Source organism: Salvia miltiorrhiza, chromosome 1 (assembly GCF_028751815.1).
Source record: "Salvia miltiorrhiza cultivar Shanhuang (shh) chromosome 1, IMPLAD_Smil_shh, whole genome shotgun sequence".
Classification (NCBI taxonomy): Eukaryota; Viridiplantae; Streptophyta; class Magnoliopsida; order Lamiales; family Lamiaceae; genus Salvia; species Salvia miltiorrhiza.
Genome location: NC_080387.1, coordinates 28923884 through 28949352, shown reverse-complemented (window position 1 = coordinate 28949352; position 25469 = coordinate 28923884). Strand labels below are relative to the sequence as shown.

Below are 25469 nucleotides of genomic sequence, written 5' to 3'. Positions count from 1 at the left end.
ATTAAAAAATAAATAGCTTATGATAAAATAGGGGGGAGAAAGTAGTATTTTTAGAGTAAATTTGTGAAAAGAAAGTTAGAGAGAGAGAATAAAGATGTTACTATTTTTTAAGTAAAAAAAAGAGATAATTTTGTGGTGTCGCTATGACATTTTGTGTGAATAATGAGTTGTGTAAGGTTGTTTGTTATGTATTTTTCATATTAATTAGAAGGTGGTCTATTGAATTGAGACGTCAAATAGAAAAATATTACTTATTGAATTGTGATGGAGAGTATAACTTAACTATTAACACAATTACAATGTCAAAATAATAAATACATATGAGTTTGATAAAAAAAAACTGTATGGTGTCAAAATTAGTAATTAGAAATCAGGTCTAGGTTTGCCTATTAACACTACATATAAATCCAATTTTTACTATCATATGTACATTAAGCTCCGATATTAAAAGGCCTTAAGATGGGCTTCAGCAGTTCTTACTGGACAAGTTGCATAAGGCCCAATGGGCTAACTAGGCCCAGTTTGCTGAATATAATCGTATAAATCTTAGTTTTTTTTAAGGGTTAAGTATCAAATAAGCTCTTAACGTGAAAACCCTTATTACATTGCCGACCCTATGGCAAAGGGGGTATCAAATAAACCCCTATCGTAATTAATTTTGAACAATTAAGCCTTCCGACTTAACAGAGAGTTAACACTGTTAACTTTATTTTATTTTATTTTTTATTTTTTTTACGAGCAAATTGTCGAACATCTGGTAGGCGCGGCTGGACGGCTAGTGCACCGACATCACCATCTTCTTCCCCCTCGCCGCGAGGCCCCCCAGCGCCGCCATGAGGCGGTAGGCCGCCGTGGCGTCGAGCCCCGACGTCGGCTCGTCGAGGACTTGTACAAGGGCCACAAATTCAAATGGGTGTGGGTTTGCCGACGAATCGAATCCCACGGTTTCTACAACCCCAGAGACATGAACTCCACGCTAGGATCGGAGGTCAGATCCTTCGAGCTCACCTTCCACAAGACAAACAGAGAAATGGTGATCCATTCCTACCTTCCCCACATCGCAAACCTGGCCAAGATGAGGAAACAAGAAAACAAAACCATCAAGATCTTCACAGTGGATTACGAGAATATGTACAACATCAATGATATGTGGAAGCCCGTGATGCTGGATCACCCTGCTACATTCGCCACTCTGGCCATGGATGCCCATCAGAAAGATGTGATTTTGAAGGATGTGGACAGATTTCTGCAGCGGATAGAGTATTATCGCAAGGTCGGCAAGGCCTGGAAGAGAGGCTATCTGCTCTATGGCCTGCCGGGGACTGGCAAATCCAGCTTCATTGCCGCCATGACCAATTATTTGAACTTTGATGTCTACGATTTGGAGCTCACGGAGCTGCGCCAGAACTCTGATCTGCAGAAGCTGCTGCTCGCCACCGCCAATAAGTCCGTTTTGGTGGTGGAGGATATCGATTGCACCATCTGGACCCCAGCCTGCTGGTCCTCGACGAGTCGACGTCGGGGCTCGACGCCACGGCGGCCTATCGCCTCATGGCGGCGCTGGGGGGCCTCGCGGCGAGGGGGAAGACGGTGGTGATGTCGGTGCACCAGCCGTCCAGCCGCGCCTACCAGATGTTCGACAATTTGCTCGTTAAAAAAATAAAATAAATAAAAGAAAGTTAGCGGTGTTAACTATCCGTTAAGTCGGAGGGCTTAATTGTTAAAAATTAATTACGATAGGGGTTTATTTGATACCCCATTTGCCATAGGGTCGGCAATGTAATAAGGGTTTCCACGTTAAGGGCTTATTTGATACTTAACCCTTTTTTAAATTACGTATTAAACTCAGAGTTAATAGGTTAATTTATACATTTTCAAATAATAATAATAAAAAATGTCCATGAACATAAAAAACTAAAAATACTAACCTTTTATAGTGTAAATGTACTAACATACCTTTAATAATTTTTCCCTAAAAGAATATACCTTTAATAATTTAAAAAAATTAAAAATACTAATAAATTCCCCAAACCTTCGCGCCCCCTCCCCCAAACCATAACTCCCGCCGCCATTCCCGCCCCCGGGCCACCCCCGTTTCCTGCCAATTTCGTTGAGAAATATACTACTCCCTCCGTCCCAATAAACTTGTCACACTTTCCTTTTTGGGTTGTCCCAATAATCTTGTCCCATTTCCTTTTTAGGAAAATTTTAAAAACTAATTAATTTATAATTAAACACTATCCTAATTAATCCCCCCTCTAAACCCTAATTTATCTCTCTCTCTCCACACTCTCTTGCCAGTTGCCTCCCCCTCTTCTCTACCCTTCGACGCCTCCCACCTCCATCCCTCTATCCTCTCGCCGCCCTGCCGCCCTCCCACCTCTGCCCTCTCGCCTCTCGCCGCCTCTGCCGCCTTCCCACTGACCTTCGCCGCCTCCGCCGCCCTCCCACCTCCATTCACCCGGCGCCGCTTCCCTCTTTTCCCCTCTGTAAATCTGCCTCCCCCTTTCCCGCTCTGTTCCGGCGCCACCGCCTCCGCCTCTCACCTCTCGCCTCTTCGCCTCCACCTCCGCCCTCTCGCATCCAACGTTCGAGCCGCCTCTCGCCTCTTCGCCTCCGCCCTCTCGCCTCCACCGTTCGAGCCGCTTCCGCCCTCTCGCCTCTCATTTTGTTGGTTGTTTGAATGATGGTGTTTAGGGGGTGGAGAGAGACAGACGGAGGGAGAGGAAGGATGCCGGCGCCGGCGCCGGCTTGCCGGAGTTGAGAGCGACGTCGGCAGCATAATTTTGAAGAATTAATTGTTGCTTTGTTAATAATACTTAAATCAATTAACAATATAATTAAACATGTGGGTCATACCATTTAACCTCTAATACAACTTTCCTTAATACCCGTGCCGAATAGAAACGGGACAAGTTTACTGGGACGGAGGGAGTATGACATTTAAATAAAATACTCCATTTGTCTCCTAAAATACTCCACACATGATTTGGACAATTTCATGAAGTATTAATTTAATTTTTAAATTGATATATAAAGGTGAATTTCGGTTGATTATACCGCCCATCGGCCATCGCATAATTCATACATAATTAAAAGAATAATTAACTAGGGAAATAATTATACAGCCGGATGCATAATACATATTTGATGAGAGAGATAAATGTCATAATTTATACAATAATGCTATTTGGACAAAATATGATCAAATACTTTAAAAGTAATTATATTTAAAAATTTTGGTTCAAAATAAAAAATAATTTAGTTAGTTTTATTATTTTCTCCACATTATAATTTTTTGATAACCTTTTAATTTTTTATTATTTTAAAAGTACAAAAATTACAAAAAAAAATTTAAAAACGTTAAAAATTACAATGTGAAGAAAAAATAAAATTAATTAAATCCTTTTCAAATTTGAACCAAATCTTTTAAATCAAAATATTTAATTTTTTTATCTAAATAAATTTAGTCCAAATAGCACTACCCTAATTTAATTATATCCATGACTTTAATAATAAAAGGAGTTGGAGGGTAGGAATAAATAGAGTCAAATGTATACTTAAATGGGCACACAATTTGAAGAAAATAAGCGCTACAAAATATACTCCTCCTATCACTTAATCTGAGCCGTTGAAACAGACTCCCCGGCCAAGAAGAAAGAAACAGGCTGCAGCTTTAATTTATGTATAATTTGATCTCTCCCTAAAGTCTACTTATTTGCATATCAGTCCCTCATGCAAACATGTCTTTATGAAGTCACACCTACAATATACAACAAACCTAGGTTCCATTGTATATCATAAATTTCCGACCACAATATAACGACTTTATTCTTAAAAAAAGGTACTAGCTAAATTAAATTTTTTCTTTTAATGTGAAGAGGTACATCTAGGTAAGATAAAATACTTTAGGACTTGATATTTGTGATAGAAACCTTAGGCTCTGAATCTTCTTGTTCTTGGTCTTCATCAAAGACATCTGAACTCTCGAGTTCTGGGACAAAATTTGGAGTAACAACCACAACATTGTTACCATGACTCAAACCTTTGAAGCTTTCTCTTGTAGTTTCTCCAATGGTTGCATTCTTTGATGCCATCAAACGACTCATTTTTTTCATTTCTTTGCCTTTGCCCCACAAAACTAAGTACAGTCCACACACTATTACTGCAGCCCCCACCACACTGTCATTTAAATACAACATATGTTATGTAAATGCAACTCCATTAAAAAATATCAAGAGGATCTTAAAATTACTATAATTTCAATCGATCGTTTCATACTTTCATTAAAGGGTTCTTGCCGAAAAATACTCAAAGTTTGCCATTTTTTTTGCTTATATCATGACCTTTTTTTGCTAAAAAAATATATGAATTTAAGATTAATTCTGAATTATCCCACGATGGACATGCAATTTCATCACAATTCAATCTGATATCGCATTGAGAAATTGCAAGTCGTGAGACTATTCAGATTGAACTTGGTGAAATTTGGGTAAAATTATTGTCTATGGGACGATTCAAAATCAATCTTGAATTCATGTATTTTCTGACCAACAAAAAAGATTATGATATAAACTAGAAAATTGACAAACTTCTAGTAACCCCTAAAATTAAAGAAGCATTTTGTGTCACTCATAACTTTATAACTAATACTCCCTCCATCCCATAAACTGTGCATCATTTATGGTGACAAGGATTTTAATAAAATGTTAGATGAATGTATTGGGAGTTGAAAAAGTGATTCACTTTATTATAAAATAAGAGTAAAAAATAAGGAGTTAGTGGTGGGGCACGGGCGGATCCAGAATTGAACATTAGGGGAGACTGGATTTGTTGAACTACATCGTTTGAAAATATTTGCACTGGTGTTCCCTGAAGCAAATTTTTTGAGCAGTCCGTACAATTATTTTCATGCATTTTTTTAACAGTCACTTAATATAATAAATAGTTATTCACAATTCAATTAATTCAACATTAATTACATTGAAAGCATATAAATAGAGTCAGAGGGTATTTTAGGACAGTAACTTAGGTTGATTTGGAAATTAGGACAATAACTTTCGGACTTGTAAAAATAGGACACTAATTAATAAGTGTTGCACCCGCAGGACATTTCTCAGCCAATCATCGAATTTTCGGACTTTTCCGCATGGACCAAGCACATGACATCCTAGCTGGAGCCGTAAAAATGACGTGCTTGCCACATAATCAACCCCTCCGTGCGGGTTGTCATGTCTTTGGTCCGTGCAAAAAAGTCCCAAAATTGGATAATTAGCCCATAAATATCCTACGGGTGCAACACTTATTAATTAGTGTCCTATTTTTACAAGTTCGAAAGTTATTGCTCTAATTTCCAAATCAACCTAAGTTATTGTTCTAAAAAATCCTCTGACTCCATATAAATACATATATACTTTTATGCATTTTTAGAAAAAAAAAATATTTCATTTGCTAAACAAATAAACTAATTTTCATTATTAATAGTTCGTAATTTTACTTTAACTTTAGGATTGACTCTAAATTCAATATTAAAAATTAACTAAGAAAGAAAATATGATAAAAATAATATAAATTTATCAAATAATATAAAATATTAAGCAATTAACATGGATATTATAATTATTATATTTTTTTTCTTGTATATTAATTAAAAAACTCAAAAGTTGGGAGGGGGCTTTAGCCCCCTTACCCCCTGAATCCGCCAATGGGGTAGGATAGTGTCCAAAAATAATAAATGCACACTCTTATTAGACGTTTCAAAATAGAAATAAGGGCACACTCTTATGACACGTACAGAATAGTAGTAATTAATATAGTTTAGTAAATTTAGTTTTGTACCTTCCTAAGTACAACTTCTCATTTAGAAACAAGGATCCTGCAAGCGCGACGAGGACGAGTAGCAACGGATTGAAAACCGACACGTAAAGCGGCCCTCTCATCCTCACACACAACATGATGAACACCCACATTATTCCTGATGCCAAAACTCCCTAAATGTCAACAAAAATATCACCATCACCATGTTAAATAAAACAACTGAAAATTGTTATGCTAGCTCTAATATCCTTTGTAAAATTACCATGTAAGCAGCGGTGAGAAGTGTGAGGTTCCACCCCAATTTCCACTTGCTCCGATCTCTTTCAATGCAAACAGCATAAACAATAGCTTGAACAGATCCAATGGCTGCGATCAATGCTGTGCTCGAATAATGACATGGATATGACTCACTCATCTTAGTCTGCAGTGTTCTCCATTTATAAAATAAAATTATCAAATAAACGAAAAAAAAAAAAAAAAACTAGATATAAAAAGAAGCATTTAAATGAATGAATTAATTGCCTGAACAATCAATCCGACAGATATAGAGAAGCAGCAAGCAAGCGCCAGCAGAAGGCCCAAAACCATGCTCCCGGAGCTGTGGTGGGCTGCCGCCACGTGTCCCTCAGATGTTTGACTCTTGTGGAGGAGGTCAATGTTGGTTGACAAGAAATTGACTTTAGGCCCCTTGTAAAAAGTCAAAAGCATAGCCCCTCCTATGCTAAAAAATGTTCCCATCAACTTTGCTTTACCAGCCATTGCCTTCAACCCCAACGCCTCCAGCCTATTTTTTTTATATATATATATAAAGTTATATCATGTTTTATAATATTATTTAATTAAAACATAAGCAGAAAAAATACCGAAAAATAACAGCGAGGATAAGGGTGATGGCGGGAATGAGATTGGATATAGCTGCGGCAAATGTGGCTGAGGTCAACACTAAGCTTTCTGCGTATAAGTTTTGGGCCATGGATCCGCTGCATTACGCAAACATTCATTAAATTAATTAAATACCTAAATAATTGCGGCAAATTTTATATAAGTCGTTTTCGTTTGCCAAACATAAAATATAACTACATTTATATATATTAAAAAAAAAAATACTCTATCTGAATTTCACTAACGACGCCGAGTTCATCCAAAATAAAAGTCGGCGTGTGTGTATGTAACACAACAAAATTGGGAAAGTTTTCCTTGGGAAGTAAGATGTGTTATGATAAGATGGATCATATACTTAAAATAGCTATTTTCGTGACTAGTGATTGTGAAATTCAATTTTGCGTCTTTATATAAGGATAGCTATGGTTTAGACCATTTCCCTTCTTTCATCTAAAACCAAAAAGAAAATAAAAAATGCTAGATGTAAGAATATTGAAACATAAACAAAAATACACTTAGGTAAATGGCAACATGCACGAAAATTTGATCCTATATACAATGATACATGCACCTTAAATTTATGAACTTACCCAAACAAAGCACAAGCAAATGCCTGCAAGATAATCTTCCAAGTCAATTTAGGCCTGCTTTTCCTGCAAACGTAAACAAAATCTATTATCTCCAAATTGCCTTAAATTAAAACTTATTTACAAGTTCGCAAAATATTCCCTATGTTTTAATAACAATTGTAATCAATTTGATTATTAATTACATGGTAATCAAATAGAGCCAAAAATAATTAAAAGAAAAGGCTTCGACAAGCCACATTGCATAATATTTTCACAAGTTTTTCAAAATAAATGTGCACATACACAAAAATGTTATAATCTAATAGATTTGACGCGAACATGGTCATTGCTAGGTATGTAGGATAACATTACTCAGACGAGCACGGACCTTTCGAGGACGAGGGCGAGAGGGATAACCGTGGCAGCGGCAAAGAGGAAGCGGTAAGCGATCAAAATGGGCAAGCTCACGCCATTGTTTGCGACCATTTTGTAGAGAATATTAACTCCGGTGAGAGCTAATTGCACGGTCACCATCATCATCATCGGCTTCAACCCATCTAATATCTTATTCAAGTTTCCCATTTTTCACCCTTTGCTTTGGCGAGCGTATGTGTGTGAAAGCAAGGAAAAGGAAATGAATATTAGTGAATATATAATAAATTAATGTAGAGAAGTGACTTAAAAGATATGAAGAATACTATAATTTGAAGGTGGGTTTGATAAGAAGTGAGTCGGATGTGTAATATATATAGAGAGGAATTAAGAAGGGGTTGATATCAAACAAACTTCTATTGAACTTTCGGCTATTGCGATACATACATAGAGGAAGAAACGGTTGTCATCAACCAAATTCTATTAATGCACTTTTGGCATTTTTATTTTCGAATGGTGAGATAAAAAAAAAGGTTCGATTAAAAATGTACAGGTGGAATTCAAACATGTAGTCATTTTTTTTAGATTGTATTTATTTATACACACACGTTATTAATTGTGCTTTTCCTTTTTTGCTATTGATGTACATGTATTGTGATTATGTTGGAAAAAGCGGAAGAATATATAAAGATTGACTTTGTCGATTAAACATAAATAAAAAGAAAAGGAGAAAAGATTTGGAGGCACAACTCAGCATGCCTAGAATCGAACAAATTAAACTAAGCTTAGATTTGAAGATTAAATCGGCAAACTATATTTTGTTAATATATATATATATATGTCATATAATTAAGCCAACAATCTTAATTAGTATATATAATAAGCCGTGGGATTTATGATATTAAAAGGAAAATTAAGGGCAAGAATTTGAGTATAGGTTTGGGTAGGCGGGTCGGATTTTCTTCTACGATCTTGAGTATGATCTACTCACGTCCCGATTATCTTCGGACCTTTTTTTGGGCACTAAAATTAAAAAAATAATATTTTGTGTGGTGGAAAAGAGAAAATGTGAATAAATGGTAAATTTTTTGCTAAAAAAGGAAATGTCTCAAAGATAGTAGGGACGCCAAAAAAATATCTCAAAATAGGTGGGACAGAGAGTATTAATTATATATATAGAAGGGTGCACTCCATCGAGATTGCTATTTTTTGTGAGATTATGAGTACAGTGAATAAGACAGTATATACTAATGAATAACGATATTTAAAAAATTGATAAAATTTTCGCTCCCTCCAGGATTCGAACCCTGGTAAAAAATTCGCCCTCTGAGTAAATATCAGTCATGGATACATGAAATCAACACCCACAAATCAATCTAAGATCTCACTACATATATAGGATCTGATTGGAGCGCTCTCATATATATATTGAGAGAAGGTATATACTATTAATTATGCGATGTATATATTATATATAAAAATAGTAAAAAAAAAAAATTGATATTACGATATACTCTCTTCATCCACACAGATTGTGTGTTTATTACTATTTTTGTTCAACCATAAAGATTGTGTTTTCCTTTTTTAGAAATTCATTTTATACTTTAAACCTTATTCACACTCAATATGTATAAAATAACCACCATGTACTTTTACAATTTAGTGGGCACAAATATACTACCATTTAAAATTCGTAGCCTTCACTTCACCACACATTCTTTGTGAACGGAGGAAGTATGTACGCATAACATGAGAATAAAATAACTATAGACACGCTTGCTAATAAATTTTTGTACGTGGAATGGAATATTAATCAATATATATATAGGCAAAGGTTCAATGAAGAAGGCCTAAACGTAAGAAAGAAGAGAGAAGTAATCCATCCGTTGATCTTATCTAATCTAACTGACATGATTTATTCACGCCATGTTCAACGGATTTTTTTGTTGAACATATGAGGGGTAGAAACCCAGAACTCCCAAAAATATTGTATATGTTCACGAATGTTAAATGAAAAAATCCGTTGAACATGACGTGAATAAATTATGTCCGTTAGATTAGATAAGATCAACGGATGAGATTACTTCTCTCTTCTTTCCTACGTTTAGACATTTTTCAACCTAACCCTATATATATATATATTAAGAGGGAATCAACATGAATATTTATTAGAATTTGATGTTTTGATTGAAAGAGAGAGAGGGAGGATAATTAATAAGAGGGAAGAAAACGATGTTAACTGCTAGTTTCCGAAGAAAGCAAAATGTAATAAAAATTAGTGGCATTAGCATTGGCATTGTGTCTGTGAATATTTAATGTAGCAGTGCTCCGAAGTCAGCAGACACGTCACAAACCTGCATGCCTTCTCCACTTAACTCTCACCTCATTTCAATCTTATTTTACTCCATTTCAAATTCTTCATTTTATTTTTTACATCATAAACATTACAATAAATCTATGCAGCCACATTGTGGCCACCCACACACTAATATAATAAGGATAATCTTAATTTATTTAATTTATTTTTTTAAATAAAAATAGGATTTAATTATTTTATTATATTCCACCACACACTAAACATTAATAGTATAAAAAATTATTGTAAGTTATAGTTTCTATAATGTAATACGTGATGTGCATTAAGTTCATCAGAGCGGCAAATGAAATTGATTAGCTGGCTAATTGTGTAGCCTTAATTACATTAATTTATTGATCTTACTCATTGCAACCAACAAGTCTTCTTTTCCAACCTGGAATTAATGGGAAACCGTTTTTATTTTACTTGAAAAAGATCAAAGAAAATTAAGGCAAACCAAACAGAGTCCATATTTGCACGTCATGGCGTACGTTGAGTTCCATTAAGGTTAAATGAATTTGTTTTTATTTAGATTTTTAAAATTTGAAGGTAGTTTCTTTTTCCTTCCTGATTTGGAGAAATTTAATGCGACAGAGACTTTGGAGTTGTAACGCTTCCGAAAAATCCCGCATTTATTAATTAAACCACCTGGCATAATACTATTTTATACATTTGTGCAATTTGATTTTTCTTTCCTAACTTTATGGTGGTAATTATGCGTGTTCAAAAGTTATGATAGATTAATATCATAAAAAGATTAATTTCCACATTTGCGAAGAAGAACAATGCGCCTGTTTTGGCTAAATGCATATTTTGCATAATTGTTGCGAGTGTTTAGTTAATGAGATTTTACATTGTATATATTACAATTTAATAGAGATGTGTGAATTGCTTCGACGAAATAATTATTTGCTTATTTCTAAAGTAAAAGAATTTTATCTGTAATTTTTTTAGAGTATTTTATCTGTAAATATATTAGAACATCGATAATTGTCTCATGTGGTATACAACTGTAACTCAATCTCATCTTAGGCCGCGTTTTTCTTTGATGGATAAATTTATCTATGGATAATAAAAATTTATTCCTTGAAATATCTCTTTTCTTTTTCAATATTTGACACAAAAAGAGATGTTCACAATTTTTCCTTCCTTATTTTCACTTCAAACATGGATAATATTATCCATCCAAAAATAGATAAATTTTTGTTATCCATCCTTCAAGGAGACATTTTAATGCATAAATTTTTGTTATCCATTATTTTCTATTGATAAATTTATTAATCAAAGCAAACACAGCCTTAAATTATTAGGGTGCGTTTCCAATTACGAGAAAACATGGAATGTAAATATATAGTATATTCTTTTTAACCATTTTCACATTTTCTAAAAATTAGATAACTTTTTTAGATTAAAATAGAAAAAAATTCTATAACCACTAAAACGTACTAATTTTTTCCATCTTTTCTTAATCTCCCCATATCTATATATGAGTTCGATTAATTTAACATCCGAATGGTAGTGCATGCTTTATTCTTTTGTAAATAATTGTGATATTTTAGACCACATCAAGCGTATTGAATCGTGCAAAACTAAAAAAAGAAAAATATTAAAATAGGCTACTTTTACTATTCTCTTCGTCCACTTAAAAAATATTCAATTTATCATTAATCGTGCAAAACTAAAAAAAGAAAAATATTAAAACATGCTACTTTTACTATTCTTTTTTTGCTCAGGAAAAAGGTGATATTATTAAAACACAGCAAAGGTACCAGAGATACCCAAAAAACTCAAACAAAAAGGAGACAAAAAGAAAAAGATACAGAAGCAACAAGAACCACTGCTGCCATGATTATCCATGAAGCTTCGCGGCTCCAAACCAACTTCTAAAATCGGAAGATGTGATCGACATATTGAACACCAACTTCCAACTCCACAGCCTCGTTTTTACCTCTGCCATCATTTTATCTTTGCTCCAACTTCCAAGGTTAAACTTGCTATTATTTCTCCCTTTCCAAATACAGTACCAAATCGTACACATCCAAACGCCAAGGAGAAAATGGCAGTCTTTTTCACTCCCCAAATTTACTATTCTCTTCGTCCATTTAAAAAATATTCAATTTATCATTTTTGTTTGTTCTATTTCATTTTTAGCAAGTTTACTACTCACAATAAAAAGGAAACTATTTTTTCATTCACAATTAACTCAGCCATTTTATTAAAGTCTATTATTTTGAATTGGTTTCTTTTTGATGGATTTAATGGACGAATCGAATATTATTTTTTTAACTGGTTTGATTGTTTTAATTGGGCGTTTAGTTAATTACTGCGAGTTGGACAGAGTTGTGGGTGAGTCGAGCTGAAGCCGAGCTGAGGGCGGCGGCGGGTTGTTTGAGCTGAGATAAGGAAGGATGAGGTCGCCGGAAATTTGGAGGTGGAGGAAAGATAATGTTTGACGGAATGGGAGAGAGAGAGGAATTTTTATTTTTAAGACAAGCTAGGTAGATGAAATATATATTTCAAGACTTGATATTTGTGTTAGAAACCTTAGCCTCTAAATCTTCCTCTTGGTCTTCATCAAAGACATCTGAACTCTCGACTTCTGGGACAAAATTTGGAGTAATAACCACAACATTGTTACCATGGTTCAAATCTTTGAAGCTTTCTCCAATGCTCTTTGATGCCACCAAACGACTCAGTTTTTTCATCTCTTTGCCTTTGCCCCACAAAACCAAGTACAGCCCACATACTATTACTGCAGCCCCTACCACACTGCGATTTAAATACAACATATATACATTAATTAATACTACTATTTTATAGTAAAAATGGCAATTAAATTAAGTTTTTTACCTTCCTAAATACAACTTCTCATCTAGAAACAAGGATCCTGCAAGCGCGACGAGGACGAGTAGCAACGGATTGAAAACCGACACGAAAAGCGGCCCTCTCATCCTCACACACAACATGATGAACACCCACATTATTCCTGATGCCAAAACTCCCTAAATGTTCAAAAATATGATCACCATGTTAAATAAAAAAGGTTATGGTCTAATTTTTCTTCATCCTTTGTAAAATTACTACCATGTAAGCAGCGGTTAGAAGTGTGAGGTTCCACCCCAGTTTCCACTTGCTGCGATCTCTTTCAATGCAAAGAGCATAAACAATAGCTTGAACAGATCCCATGATTGAGGTCAATGCTGTGCTCGAATAATGACATGGATATGATTGACTCATCTTAGTCTGCAGTGTTCTCCAGTTATAAAATAAAATAAAATTGATAAATATAAAAAGAAGCATTTAAATGAATTAATTAATATATTGCCTGAACGATCAGTCCAACTGACGCAGAGAAGCAGCAAGCAAGCGCCAGCAGAAGGCCCAAAACGTTGTTCCCGGAGTTGTGGTGGGCTTCTGCCACGTGTCCTTGACTCTTTTGCAGGAGGTCAATGTGGGTTGACAAGAAATTGACCTCAAACCCCTTGTAAAAAGTCAAAAGCATAGCCCCTCCAATGCTCAAAAGTGTTCCCATCAACTTTGCTTTACCAGCCATGGTCTTCAACCCCAACGCCTCCAGCCTATATTTTTTTTTTTATATACATAAAGTTATATATATAATATAATTTAATTAAATCATAAATAAGAAAATACCGAAAAATAACAGCGAGCACAAGGGTGATGGCGGGAATGAGATTGGTCATCGCTGCGGCAAATGTGGCTGAGGTCAGCACTAAGCTCTCTGCGTATAAATTTTGGGCCATGGATCCTCTGCATTCATTAAAATGCCCAAAATAAATAAGTAGTCATTTTGATTTAGTAAAGATAAAATAAATTTCATCCAAAATAAATTCTCGAACCTTATTGAATAGACAGTCTACATAAAGTCAGCGTGCATGTACGTAAGAGTTAACACAAGATATATGTGTTATGACAAGATGGATCATATGCCTAAAATAGCTATTGTCGTGACTAGTGATTGTGAAATTCAATTTTGCTTCTTTATATGAGGATACCCATTTCTCAACCACAACAAGATCAAAATGTAAGATGCAAGAATGAAACATAATTGAAAATACACGTAGGCGAGTTAAATGGTAACATGCACGAAATATTTCCTATATACATACGCATCTTTTTAGTTTATCAACTTACCCAAACAAAGCACTAGCAAATGCTTGCAAGACAATCTTCCAAGTCAATTTAGGCCTGCTTTTTCTGCAAACACAAACAAAATCTATCATCTCAAAATTGCATTAAATAATATCTTAATTTCAATTTGCATACTTATTTGGTAACCAAATAGAGCAAAAATAATTAAAAGAAAAAGCTTCAACAAAACCCCGACCATTTCCAACTTATAATTCTAGAGAATATAGTCAAAAACGCCATTGGATCATCTTTTCACAAAATTATGAAAACAAATGCACGCGCGCGCGCACAATTAATGTGATAATCTAACTCATACACGCATACATACAAAAATGTTATTCCCTTCGTCCTAATTCAATAGACCACGTTTCCTTATTCGGATGTCCCATTTCAATAGATCACTTAACTCATTATTTACACTAAATGTCACTGTGACCCACATATAATTATCTCTTTTTATTTATAAATAATTTCTTCATTTTTCTCTCATATATATTTTTTGGTCAAATATATCTAAAAAAAAATCACTTTCTCTTTTCTATTTTATTAAAATCTACCGTGTCTTAACTTTCGTGTCCAAGCCCTATGACCTATTGAATTGGGACGGTGGAAATATAATCTAATAGATTTGACATGAACATGCTCATCGCTAGGTATATATGTAGGATAACATTACTCAGACGGGCACGGACCTTTCGAGGAGGAGGGCGAGAGGGACAACCGTGGCAGCGGCAAAGAGGAAGCGGTAAGCGATCAAAATGGGCAAGCTGACGCCATTGGTTGCGACCATTTTGTAGAGGATATTAACTCCGGCGAGAGCTAATTGCACGGTCACCATCATCATCATCGGCTTCAACCCATCCAATATCTTATACAACTTTCCCATTTTTCACCCTTTGCTTTAAATTGACGAGTGTAGTGTCTTCCCACAATGTGTGTATGTGAAAGCAAGGAAAAGAGGCCACGATAACTTGGGGGTGTCTCGAAATTGGAAATGGGAAAGGGAAATGAATAATATTGGACAATAAATTAATGTTTGAGAAAAGTGACTGAAAAGATATGTAGAGTTGATAATTAAAAGGTGTGGCTTCGATGAGAGAGGAGTCGGATTTGTAATATATATATATAGAGGAATTAAGAAGGAGTTGACAATATCAAACCAAATTCTATTCATGCACTTTACCCATTTTTATGTTTGAATGGCGAGATCAAAAGTTCACAATCGCTATACATATCATATATATACATAAACTCCACCTATTTGCTATAGTTGCAAACTACACGGAATGAATAAATTGAACTTGAAAAATTAGGTAAAAATGAACTTGATTTAGAAGTGTGATTTGTACATGTAGTGGTATTTCATTAGAATGTATAGTTATTGTACTTTTTTTCTTCATCTATAAGAGCTCTATGATATTACAATGATCTGTACAGATCATATTGAGTACATAATAAAATTCATAATTATATCATTTATTAATTTGCATAATAGATTAAACTATCTTACTATAAATTAAAATATTAAATTATCAAAATTTCATTCTCATAAAGCAGATAATTTAATGCATTTAACCAAACATAATATTAATATTTTATACTACAAAATAAAATATCTCAGTCAAATATATTAAACCTTATTTGATACTTTTTTTTTTTTGGCAAAGTCATGATAGATGTTAGTAGTTCCAATTCGCTCCCAAGAGGGATCGAACCCGGGTCACTTCACTTAAGTGAGGACCCGGTGGCCAGTGGGCTAAGCCCCCTGGTTGATACCTTATTTGATACTATCAAGCAAACAAGCCCTTAATGCTTAATGTACGTAAATTATGATTATATTGGAAAAACGGATTATACAGAGATTGACTTTGTCGATTACATATATAAGAAAGAAAAAGAGAAAAGACTTTGATTCCTAACATGTCTTGAATCGGACAAACTAAGTCTTAGAGTTGAAGATTAATTCAACAAATTATATGTTGTTAATAAATATGTCAGATAATTAAGCTTAACTGTGTACATGTGATTTAAGATATTAAAAGGAAAAAGGTCAAGAATTTTAAAATAGGGGTAATTGCCTGTAAATCCATAACTGTTTACCCGAAATTGGTTTTTGCTCCTATTTTGGAAAATGTGGCCCCTAAATACATAACCTTTTATTTTGTCTCGTTTTTCTCCTGTCACCGATTTTTTCTTAATCCGACACCGAAAATTACACGGTGGTAGCCAGAATTGATGTGTTGGCAGCCGAAAATTGACACCTAGGCACATTTAGGACATCTGGAAAAAAAATTTAAAAAAAAATAAAAAAACCATCCACATCATCATCTTCCCCAATTCCCTAACTTCCAAACCCTAATTTCCCCCTCCCCAGACCCCTTCGCCCCTCCCCCTTCCTAGACCCCGTCGGACCTCGCCCTCCCCAGACCCCCTTGTCCCCCCTCTACCTCCCCAGACCCCGTCATCCCCCCTCTACTTCCCCAGACCCCGTCAGCCCTCCGCCCCAAATTGATTTCCCTTCGATTTCCGCCTCTGCTTCGATTTCCCAGGCGGTGGTTGCTTCGATTTCTCATTCCCAATTTGCTGCTGATTTTGCGGTCGTGCTCGAAGGATTTGGAAATATAGCTCCTTATGTACTACCGATTCTGCAAGCTGCTTTACGCAGCAAATGCTTCGTGCTGCCATCTTTCACTTCTGTCAGTGTGTGCGTGTGTGATTGTGTAAGTGGGCGGCGGCAGCCGGTGGCGATGGTAACGGCAAGGGCTGCGACGACGGGTGGGGTGGGGGAGGGGAGAGGAAGTTAGGGAATTGAGGAAGATGATGATGTGAATTTTTTTTATTATTTTTTTAAATTTTTTTTTCTACATGTCCTAAATGTATTTAGGTGTCAATTTCCGGCTGCCAACACATCAATTTCGGCTGCCACCGTGTAATTTTCGGCGCCAAATTAATAAAAAATCGGTGATATGAGAAAAATGAGACAAAATAAAAAGTTATGTATTTAGGAACCACATTTTTTAAAATAAGAGCAAAAACTAACTCCGTGTAAACGTTATGAATTTACAGGCAATTACCCCTTTAAAATATATGTTTGAGTCATGGGGTGGGGCGGGTGGGATTTTCTTCTACAATCTTGAGTATGAACTATTAACTAATATACGATGTATATATATTATATTAAAAATAGTAAAACAACACTACTATTATTTACTATATACAATATGTATGCATAACATGACTATAAAATAAATATCACGCGCTTTCTAATTTTTGTTTGTGGAAGGGAATACTAATCAACATTATATATATATATATATATATATATATATATATAGGGTGTGGTTTCAGAGAGAACTACATTATTTGTGAGAACGGGAGAACCATCAAATCTAATGCATCCACTGTAAAAATTAATGCATTTGCTGTTAAAATTAATGCACTAATTTTTTTTTAAAAAAATGCTCCCTTCAGGATTCGAACTCAGGATCTGCATTCATCCAACAAGATGATGCATCCATCGTAGATCTTGATGATCGAATGACTGAAAATGGTTCTCCGGTCTTCTTTTATTTATGGTTCTTTCTTGAACCTCTCCCTATATATATATATATATATATATATATATATATATATAGGGTGTGGTTCTAGAGAGAACTACATTATTTGTGAGAACGAGAGAACCATCAAATCTAATGCATTCACTGTAAAAATTAATGCATTCGCTGTTAAAATTAATGCACTAAAAAAAAAAAAATTGCTCCCTTCAGGATTCGAACCCAGGATCTACATTCATCCAACAAGATGATGCATCCACCGTAGATTGGCTGAAAATGATTCTCCGTTCTTTTTTTTATTTATGGTTCTTTCCTGAATCTCTCCATATATATATATATATATATATATATATATATATATGGTGTGGTTTTAGAGAGAACTACATTATTTGTGAGAACGGGAGAACCATCAAATCTAATGCATCCACTGTAAAAATTAATGCATTTGCTGTTAAAATTAATGCACTAATTTTTTTTTAAAAAAATGCTCCCTTCAGGATTCGAACTCAGGATCTGCATTCATCCAACAAGATGATGCATCCATCGTAGATCTTGATGATCGAATGACTGAAAATGGTTCTCCGGTCTTCTTTTATTTATGGTTCTTTCTTGAACCTCTCCCTATATATATATATATTAGGGCAGCATAACTAAATACTAATAATATAGAATTTGATGATTTGAGAGAGAGAGAGAGAGAGATTTAATGAAGGGAAGAAAACGAGGTTAAATGCTATTTTCCGAAGAATGGAAGAAGAAAGCAAAATGTAATGTACAAATTTGTTTGTTTGTGACATTGTGTCTGTTGGGAGCTGCCAAATGTTTAATGTAGCGGTGCTCCGCAGTCCGCAGACACGTCATAAACCTGCATGCCTTCTCCACTTTTACCTCCTATCTTATTTAAAGCTTATTTAATTTACTCCATTTCAAATTCAATTAAGATTTTATTTTATTTTCTAGACCATAGTATTAGTAATATAGAATTCTCATGATGCGACGCCCGATAATAATTATAATTTAAATAAAATATATAATTAAATTAAATAATAATTATGATGTATATATAAATATTACTCCCTCCGTCCACGAAAAAGAGTCCTGTTTCTCCTCTTTTTTTTGTCCACGAAAAAGAGTCCTGTTTCACTTTTTTGACAAATTTACCCTTATTTTGTTTCACAATTTACTCTTGTTGCCATTGATGGGCCCACCACAATTCTAATTTAAACACTTTTAACATTCCTTAATTAAGTGTGTTTAAAATACATCATCCCCAATTTAACGTCTGGAATTAAAATACCCCACCCCCAATATTATTTCTCAAACTTAGAGTTAAAACTTTGTTTCACATACGAACCCTAAAGTTTCTTGCGCCGCATCACTTTCCTCTGAAAACCCTAAGTTGAGCGCCGCCTGCATCGGTGAAGCTTTCCTCGGCGATTACTCATTCCACCTCCGATTTATCATCGCCTCTCACCCCTGATTGATGGAGCATGAACCATTTCTCACTTCTCTCTGTAAAATCGGTGATTCTACCGAAGAATCACCGGATCCGTTGCCATCTCCGATGAATCTCTATAAATCCAGTGATTTCACAGATTATCCAGTGATTTCACCGATTATCATCATTTATTGAGGCGTTGGAAGCACCCCAAGATCTGGTGGCCGTCGATAGCTTCGTCCAGGATGAAGAAGGCCGGCCATTGGATACGGTGGTGCCTGAAACGGAGGGAGATTTGGCCGTGGATGGCTTCATCCAGGATGAAGAAGGCCGGTCCCTTGATACGGTGATTTTGTTCCTAATTTTCTTATGGGTTGGTGGTGGCTGGCGATGCCTTGCATGCCTTATCTATGGGTGTTTTATGGCTGGTGATGCCTTGCATTTCTTTGTTGTTGGTGTTTGGTGGCTGGTGATGCCTTGAATATCTTATCTATGGCTGTGTTGATGCATTGTCTGTCGTATGTGACTGAAAACCCTGTGTTGATGCACTGTGTTCTTTGTTTTTGTTGGTTAATCCCAATCAGGTTGTAGCCACCACTAGGTATTCCCTAGTTTAGGAGGTTCTTCCTGTGTTATGTGGGTTATATGCTGAAAACCCTGTGATGATTCTGTTCTTTGTTGTCTGAGGGAATTAATGTGGCTGAATTTATGTCTATGATGCAAAATAACATTACATTAAGCTGAGACAATCAAAAGGGTTTACATTACAAACAATCTAGCCAAAAAAAAAAACCTTCTAGGATTGTTTGTTCTGGTAAACCTTCTAGCCAAAAAAAACCACAAAAACAAGAACTAATCCATAAGTGCAACCTGCTCTAGTGAGTGAACCAGTGAATCGAGGTTGTAGATTGTGCCTTGTTCCATTTGCTGCTGTCTTAACTCCTCCAAACAGTCCCTCACGAGTTGTTCTTCCACCTCCAAGCATTCTGGGAGAATCCCAAGTCTTAAGAGTCTTTCCTTGTTGATGTGTGGAATTTTGTAATTGTTGTTGCCCCTGCATTTTATGATTTCATGGTAGCAGCCTTGTAGTGTGAGGAAAACATTGTTTAACTTCATAGGATCAAGCTCTTCAAATGCCTCTTTTACGTTGTTGAGCAGATCATCTACACCATTAGCCAACTTGTCATCTTGTAGTGATTGAATTGCTCTGAAAAACCCTAGGTCATTCACGTTTGTATCCGGCGAGTTTGGTGGTTGGCAAATCAGTTGGATATTAAATCCATCTGACGTGGCAGCTGCTATGAAATCAGGGTCTGTTTGTAACTTCATGTGGGAATTTGCATTATCCCATTGTAACTTGATATTCATGTTTGCACCACGCGGCCACTTGGCTTTAATTGCTGGAATGATCTGAAAAATTAAATGCATAGTATGAAGAAACCTAAATGATGAAGCATATAATGCAATCTGATAGGAAAAAGAAACGATGAATAACTTACTTGGTTGATTAAGCAATCTTTGATTACTTCTTTTGTGATTGCTTGTATTGGCCTTGTTTCCATATAAATTTTAAAATATTTAATTTTATACAATAATCATATGTGTACTACCAAAAAAGCTAGAAGATTAACAAAACAAACCTTTTAATATTCCATAAAATTAATTTTCAAAAATAAAAAATTACAAATTGATTGTGACGAGGAGTAAAATATGTTGCCAGTTGTGATCATGACACATGTGTATCATAATACAAGGAGATGACGATTGATAAAACAAATATCAACACCTAAAATAGTACTCCTTCTGTCCACAAAAAAGTGCCCCATTTGGGTGCCGGCACGGATACTAAGAAAGTTAAAAAAGTTGTTTTGAGTGGGGTAAAAATTACAATAGGGGTAGTTCTAATAACATTGATTAGTTTGTTAATATTTTCTTGTCTTTTAGTTGTTGAGAGTTTAAACAATCCTACTCTTTATTGAGTTTGATTTTAATGTTAAAGACTAGTATTTAATTTTTATGCCTATTTTAATTGTTGTGTTTTTTTAACATATTCATTCTTGTTTTTTTATGCCTTTTTAATGTTAAAGACTATTTAATTTTTATTTTATTGTACAATTGTAGAGAAATCAATTGATTAGTTGGCACTAATATATAAAAATAAAATTAAATTTACTTTAATTTGTCAAAATATAAATATAAAAATTATTATCCACACATATATTATGTGTGGTTTAAAAAAATTAATAGAGGGTGCACACCAAATATAAAAATAAACTTCATTAAATAAAATAAAACTTAAAAAAGAACTACCGCCATATAATAAATGTTACAAATAAATTTTCTGCTACACATTTTAAATGTCAATAATAATTGAAAGTTTCAAATTGTTTCACCTACACATTTTTCAAAATATGTGTGGGTAAAACATCAATTAAGATTTGCATAAATAATTAATTAAAGCCAAATTATAGAAATGTAGCTAAAAATATTTTCCCATGTTTCTTACATGTCAAGAATAAATAATGATAAAAATTCATTACCCACACATAGATAATTTTGAATTATGTGTGGTTAATAACTTTTATTAGTTTGCCACGTTGGCGCAACAAATTTAAAAATAAATTTTATTATCCATAAATAAAACTTAAAAATAACCGTAAAATAATAAATATCACGAAAATATTTTTGCCACACATTTTAAAAGTCAATAACTAATGAATTTTTTTGGTGTGAATTACCTACACATTTTGAAACTATGTGTGGCTAAACTACCACACATTATTATGTGTGGGTAAAAACTCAATTTCTTGTAGTACAGAATTCACACGTGAAGTCGAGTTAATTTTCAGAACATATTTATTATTCCATTGAGCTAATCAACAAACACACATAGCCCAAAAGCCATTAAATCGGGCTGTAGATACAATTTGGAGGGTTTGTGTGTATTTCTTCCACTTGTTTGAGTTTAGAGAAAGAGTAATTTAATTTTGGGGGAAATGGGATTGATTAGGCGTGGGGGAGTTGGTTTCGTAGTTTTAATTAACGAGTTAATTGTGTGGGTTAATTGCATAGATTAAATAAAAGTGTGGATTTATTAGTGAGTTAATTGTGAGGGTTAATTGCATAGATTAAATAAAAGTGTGGATTTATTAATGACATAAGTTGTAAATAAATTAAAAAGTAAATGGTATGAATGTACAAAAAGGTAAACAGCGCACTTTTTCGTGGAAAAAAAGGGGGTAAGTAGGGCACTTTTTCGTGGACAGAGGGAGTACTAATCAACACACTAAATAAAATGATAAATAACACGAGGATTTTACGTGGTTCGATCGTGAAGATCTACATCCACGGGTGGGGTTTTTGGATTTTTTCACTAGATCTTTGGGAGTGTACATTTTACAAGGTGAAGAAATGAAGGAGGGTCCCTAAACTAATAATAAAACTTCTATTTGTATGCATTAAGGTAAACTAATTTATGCTAAGATTAAATATGATATTTGTCAAAATTATAGATTCATTATTGGTTTAATAGAATCAACCAATTATAAGATCCTATATAAAAATATATTATAACACTAAATTAACTCCCATTAAGAAAAATAATCTTAATTAAGAGATTAAAGTATTATTTACAAATATAATTCTAAGTAATAAAAAATCAAAATTCAATCAACTAACCTACGCAACCATCAAAATTGTAAAAATTTAATTTCATAATCTCTCATATATACTAAAAGTTATTGACTTTTCCCCTTTCGATGAAAAAAGGTTTTACTTTTTCTTTTTCGCTAAATTTATTTTAAATAAAATACAAATATACATCTTAAATAAAAGATCATGAAAAGATGTTAATTTGATATATGATAAGTATATAGGAATTAGATTTAAAATAAGAACTAAAACATCATGTATTTTTAGGGGAAAACTGCCTGTAAATCTAAAAAGTTTTCACGAATTCTGAAATTGCACCTATGCTTTAAAATTTACTTAGGATTCATAATCTTTTGTTTTCTTCTAAATTATGTTCGGTCATCAATTTACACCGACGTAGCGGCCAGAAATGACACTATGATGGTCGAAAATGACACTTATATATTGATGAAGCATGAAATCAACCCTTAACTAATAAGCAATAGATGAGGCAGGATTTACGTGGTTCGGTCATTAAGACCTACATCCACGGGCGATCTTCGAGTGTTTTCACTATATTGAGAGTGTTTACATATTACAAGTGTGTTGCTTGAATGAATTACCCTCTTCTTTCCATGTACAAGAGCCCTATTTATAGATAACTAATTGAGCCTAACCCTAAAGCCCATGAAGCCCAACTTGGTGGTAAAGCTGACTCTCGGCAGAGCTGTCTCTGGTTGAACTCCGGCTCTGGCAGGGCGGGCAGCTCTGCTCTGGCAAGGCGGGCAGCTCTGCTCTGGCATGTCGTCTCCGGAAGCGCTGCCTTTGGTAGGGCTGTCTTTGGTTAAGCGGGCTCTTCAGGCATCTTCGACTGCGCTGGCACCTCTCGACTGCGCAGGCTCTTCGTATTCATTTATTATCCCGAGTCTTTAGTTAAACCTGCGCTGGTTAGTTTATTTAATAATAATAATAATAACAATAATTAGGTAAAATGTCCCTGTACTGCTAAGCACAGCGCTGATGGGTATTACAGTCCTCATCAGCTACTCCCCTCTAGTCTGGTTGAACTGTGTCTTCTTTGTTCAACCAGTGGTGTGTGGTGTAGAGTCAGCGTTGTGCTGCTCTCCTATGTCAATTAAACATATATAATTCCCTGCAACTTATTAGATAAAAATTGTCAATCTTTACAAAACAATGATGACAAAGTATTTCAGCACTGCAAATGAACTAGGATAAAAGTGATAGTAGTTTTTCCATTTGATTCTTTGAATGTCATCAATGATGACTGACTTATAAGGCTCAAATTTCCGCAGAGCGGCTTAGTTGCCACTTAAGGCTAATCCATTGTCTAACTTTCGCGGCTTACGATGTTTCTGCGCGGAGCATAGACATTGAGGCCTGCGCTGCCATGAAGGCCTAAGTTTTGCAATTAATGCCTGCGAAGCCACAAAGGGCTAGATTTAGCAATTAATGCCTGCGAAGCCACAAAGGGCTAGATTTTGCACTTAATGCCTGCGAAGCCACAAAGGGCTAGATTTTGCAATTAACGCCTGCGAAGCCACAAAGGGCTAGATTTTGCAATTAATGCCTGCGAAGCCACAAAGGGCTAGATTTTGCAATTAATGCCGGCGAAACCACAAAGGGCTAGATTTTGCAATTAATGCCTGCGATGCCACAAAGGGCTAGGTTTTGCAATTAATGCCTTAGTTTTGATAACTTAGACGATCAGCGCCGCAGATGACTTAGATAATCTGTGGTAGCTTAGACGAGACAATCACACTGACTGCGCTGACATAACCGCACTGGCTGCGCTGATATGCACTGACTGCGCTGAGATAGCCGAACTGGCTGCGCTGATATAATCGCACTGGCTGCACTGAGATAGGCGTATTGGCTGCGCTGAGATAATTGCCTTGACTGCGCTGAGACAATTTATGTAATTTGCGTTGTAGATGACTTAGATGAAGATGACTGCACAGACTGAGATGACTGAGATAGTTACGCTGATAATTTGAGCACTAATTGTACTGAGATAACTGAGATAGTTAAGATGGCTGCGCAGGCTGAGATAACCTGTCCTGACTGCGCTGAGAAAGCTCAGATACATTCTGAGGCTTACAGTTCCGGATCGTGGCTAAGTTATCATTTAATGTTTTAATATCCGCTACGCAGCTGAGTTGCCGTTAAGGCTCAAATATCCTGCTAAGTTTTTCGAGAAAACACACATGGTGGTATATACTCCACTCCCCCCCTTAGTAACATGTGCATGATTCAACAAAACATGTTATATGTATGCTTGTGATTGGTGTTCCTACTTTTGATGCTAGTGATAGCGCTGGTATGACTATGGTCCCAAAGTATGTTATTCAAATTATGTTTCAAGCCCTAGCACATATGCAGAAGGTATGCAACTTCATGTACTTAGTCAATTTATATTTCAAGTCTAGGCACATATGCAGAAGTTGTGCAGCTTCCAAGATATAATTATTATTGCATAAATCCCAGCATAGATAATATAAGTCATGCTTATGCCCAAAAGCTAAGGTATAACATTTTCCAAATCTCAATCATGCTTTGATGAAATAACTAAGATCATGTAACGACAAGTTTTCATTTTTCGAAGTACCTGAGTCACCACTTGTTAGTGGATTAGCTTTTCGTGTTATGGTGATTACAATATTTGTTCAAATGTTTTCCCGAAA

At 35.1% G+C, this 25469-nt stretch overlaps 4 protein-coding genes across 4 annotated transcripts; 1 reads left to right on the top strand and 3 right to left on the bottom strand.

Moving 5' to 3' along the window:
* The first annotated feature begins 889 nt into the window (after positions 1-889).
* LOC131005829 (protein HYPER-SENSITIVITY-RELATED 4-like) lies at positions 890-2683 on the top strand. The gene is made up of 2 exons (XM_057932929.1): positions 890-1500; positions 2302-2683. The coding sequence occupies exons 1-2, from the start codon at positions 965-967 to the stop codon at positions 2681-2683; spliced, it is 918 nt and encodes a 305-aa protein (XP_057788912.1). The 5' UTR covers positions 890-964.
* A 1225-nt stretch (positions 2684-3908) lies between these two features.
* Positions 3909-7850, bottom strand: LOC131005820 (WAT1-related protein At1g25270-like). The gene is made up of 7 exons (XM_057932918.1): positions 7657-7850; positions 7290-7352; positions 6681-6797; positions 6340-6601; positions 6080-6238; positions 5839-5990; positions 3909-4182 (listed from the first exon to the last, which is right to left on the bottom strand). The coding sequence occupies exons 1-7, from the start codon at positions 7848-7850 to the stop codon at positions 3909-3911; spliced, it is 1221 nt and encodes a 406-aa protein (XP_057788901.1).
* A 4662-nt stretch (positions 7851-12512) lies between these two features.
* LOC131005811 (WAT1-related protein At1g25270-like) lies at positions 12513-15031 on the bottom strand. The gene is made up of 7 exons (XM_057932906.1): positions 14838-15031; positions 14149-14211; positions 13648-13764; positions 13322-13574; positions 13081-13239; positions 12847-12998; positions 12513-12765 (listed from the first exon to the last, which is right to left on the bottom strand). Exons 1-7 carry the CDS (start codon positions 15029-15031, stop codon positions 12513-12515), a joined length of 1191 nt encoding a protein of 396 aa, XP_057788889.1.
* A 4958-nt stretch (positions 15032-19989) lies between these two features.
* On the bottom strand, positions 19990-23570 carry LOC131005804 (uncharacterized). Its single transcript, XM_057932894.1, has 2 exons — positions 23445-23570; positions 19990-20547 (listed from the first exon to the last, which is right to left on the bottom strand). Exons 1-2 carry the CDS (start codon positions 23568-23570, stop codon positions 19990-19992), a joined length of 684 nt encoding a protein of 227 aa, XP_057788877.1.
* Between the last annotated feature and the right edge of the window lie 1899 nt (positions 23571-25469).

Bases quoted from the DNA above. Each gene is read 5' to 3' on its own strand.
- LOC131005829 (XM_057932929.1), top strand. From the start codon at position 965: ATGAACTCCACGCTAGGATCGGAGGTCAGATCCTTCGAGCTCACCTTC. The intron at 1,501-2,301 runs GTCCTCGACGAG...CTCTCTTGCCAG, and splicing joins ATCTGGACCCCAGCCTGCTG to TTGCCTCCCCCTCTTCTCTA.
- LOC131005820 (XM_057932918.1), bottom strand. From the start codon at position 7,850: ATGGGAAACTTGAATAAGATATTAGATGGGTTGAAGCCGATGATGATG. The intron at 7,353-7,656 runs GTCCGTGCTCGT...TTACGTTTGCAG, and splicing joins CTCGCCCTCGTCCTCGAAAG to GAAAAGCAGGCCTAAATTGA. The intron at 6,798-7,289 runs GTAAGTTCATAA...TGCGTAATGCAG, and splicing joins TTTGCTTGTGCTTTGTTTGG to CGGATCCATGGCCCAAAACT.
- LOC131005811 (XM_057932906.1), bottom strand. From the start codon at position 15,031: ATGGGAAAGTTGTATAAGATATTGGATGGGTTGAAGCCGATGATGATG. The intron at 13,765-14,148 runs GTAAGTTGATAA...TAATGAATGCAG, and splicing joins TTTGCTAGTGCTTTGTTTGG to AGGATCCATGGCCCAAAATT. The intron at 13,240-13,321 runs GCAATATATTAA...AGAACACTGCAG, and splicing joins CAGTTGGACTGATCGTTCAG to ACTAAGATGAGTCAATCATA.
- LOC131005804 (XM_057932894.1), bottom strand. From the start codon at position 23,570: ATGCCAGAGCAGAGCTGCCCGCCTTGCCAGAGCAGAGCTGCCCGCCCT. The intron at 20,548-23,444 runs GTTAGGCTCAAT...TTAATTTTTCAG, and splicing joins TGGGCTTCATGGGCTTTAGG to ATCATTCCAGCAATTAAAGC.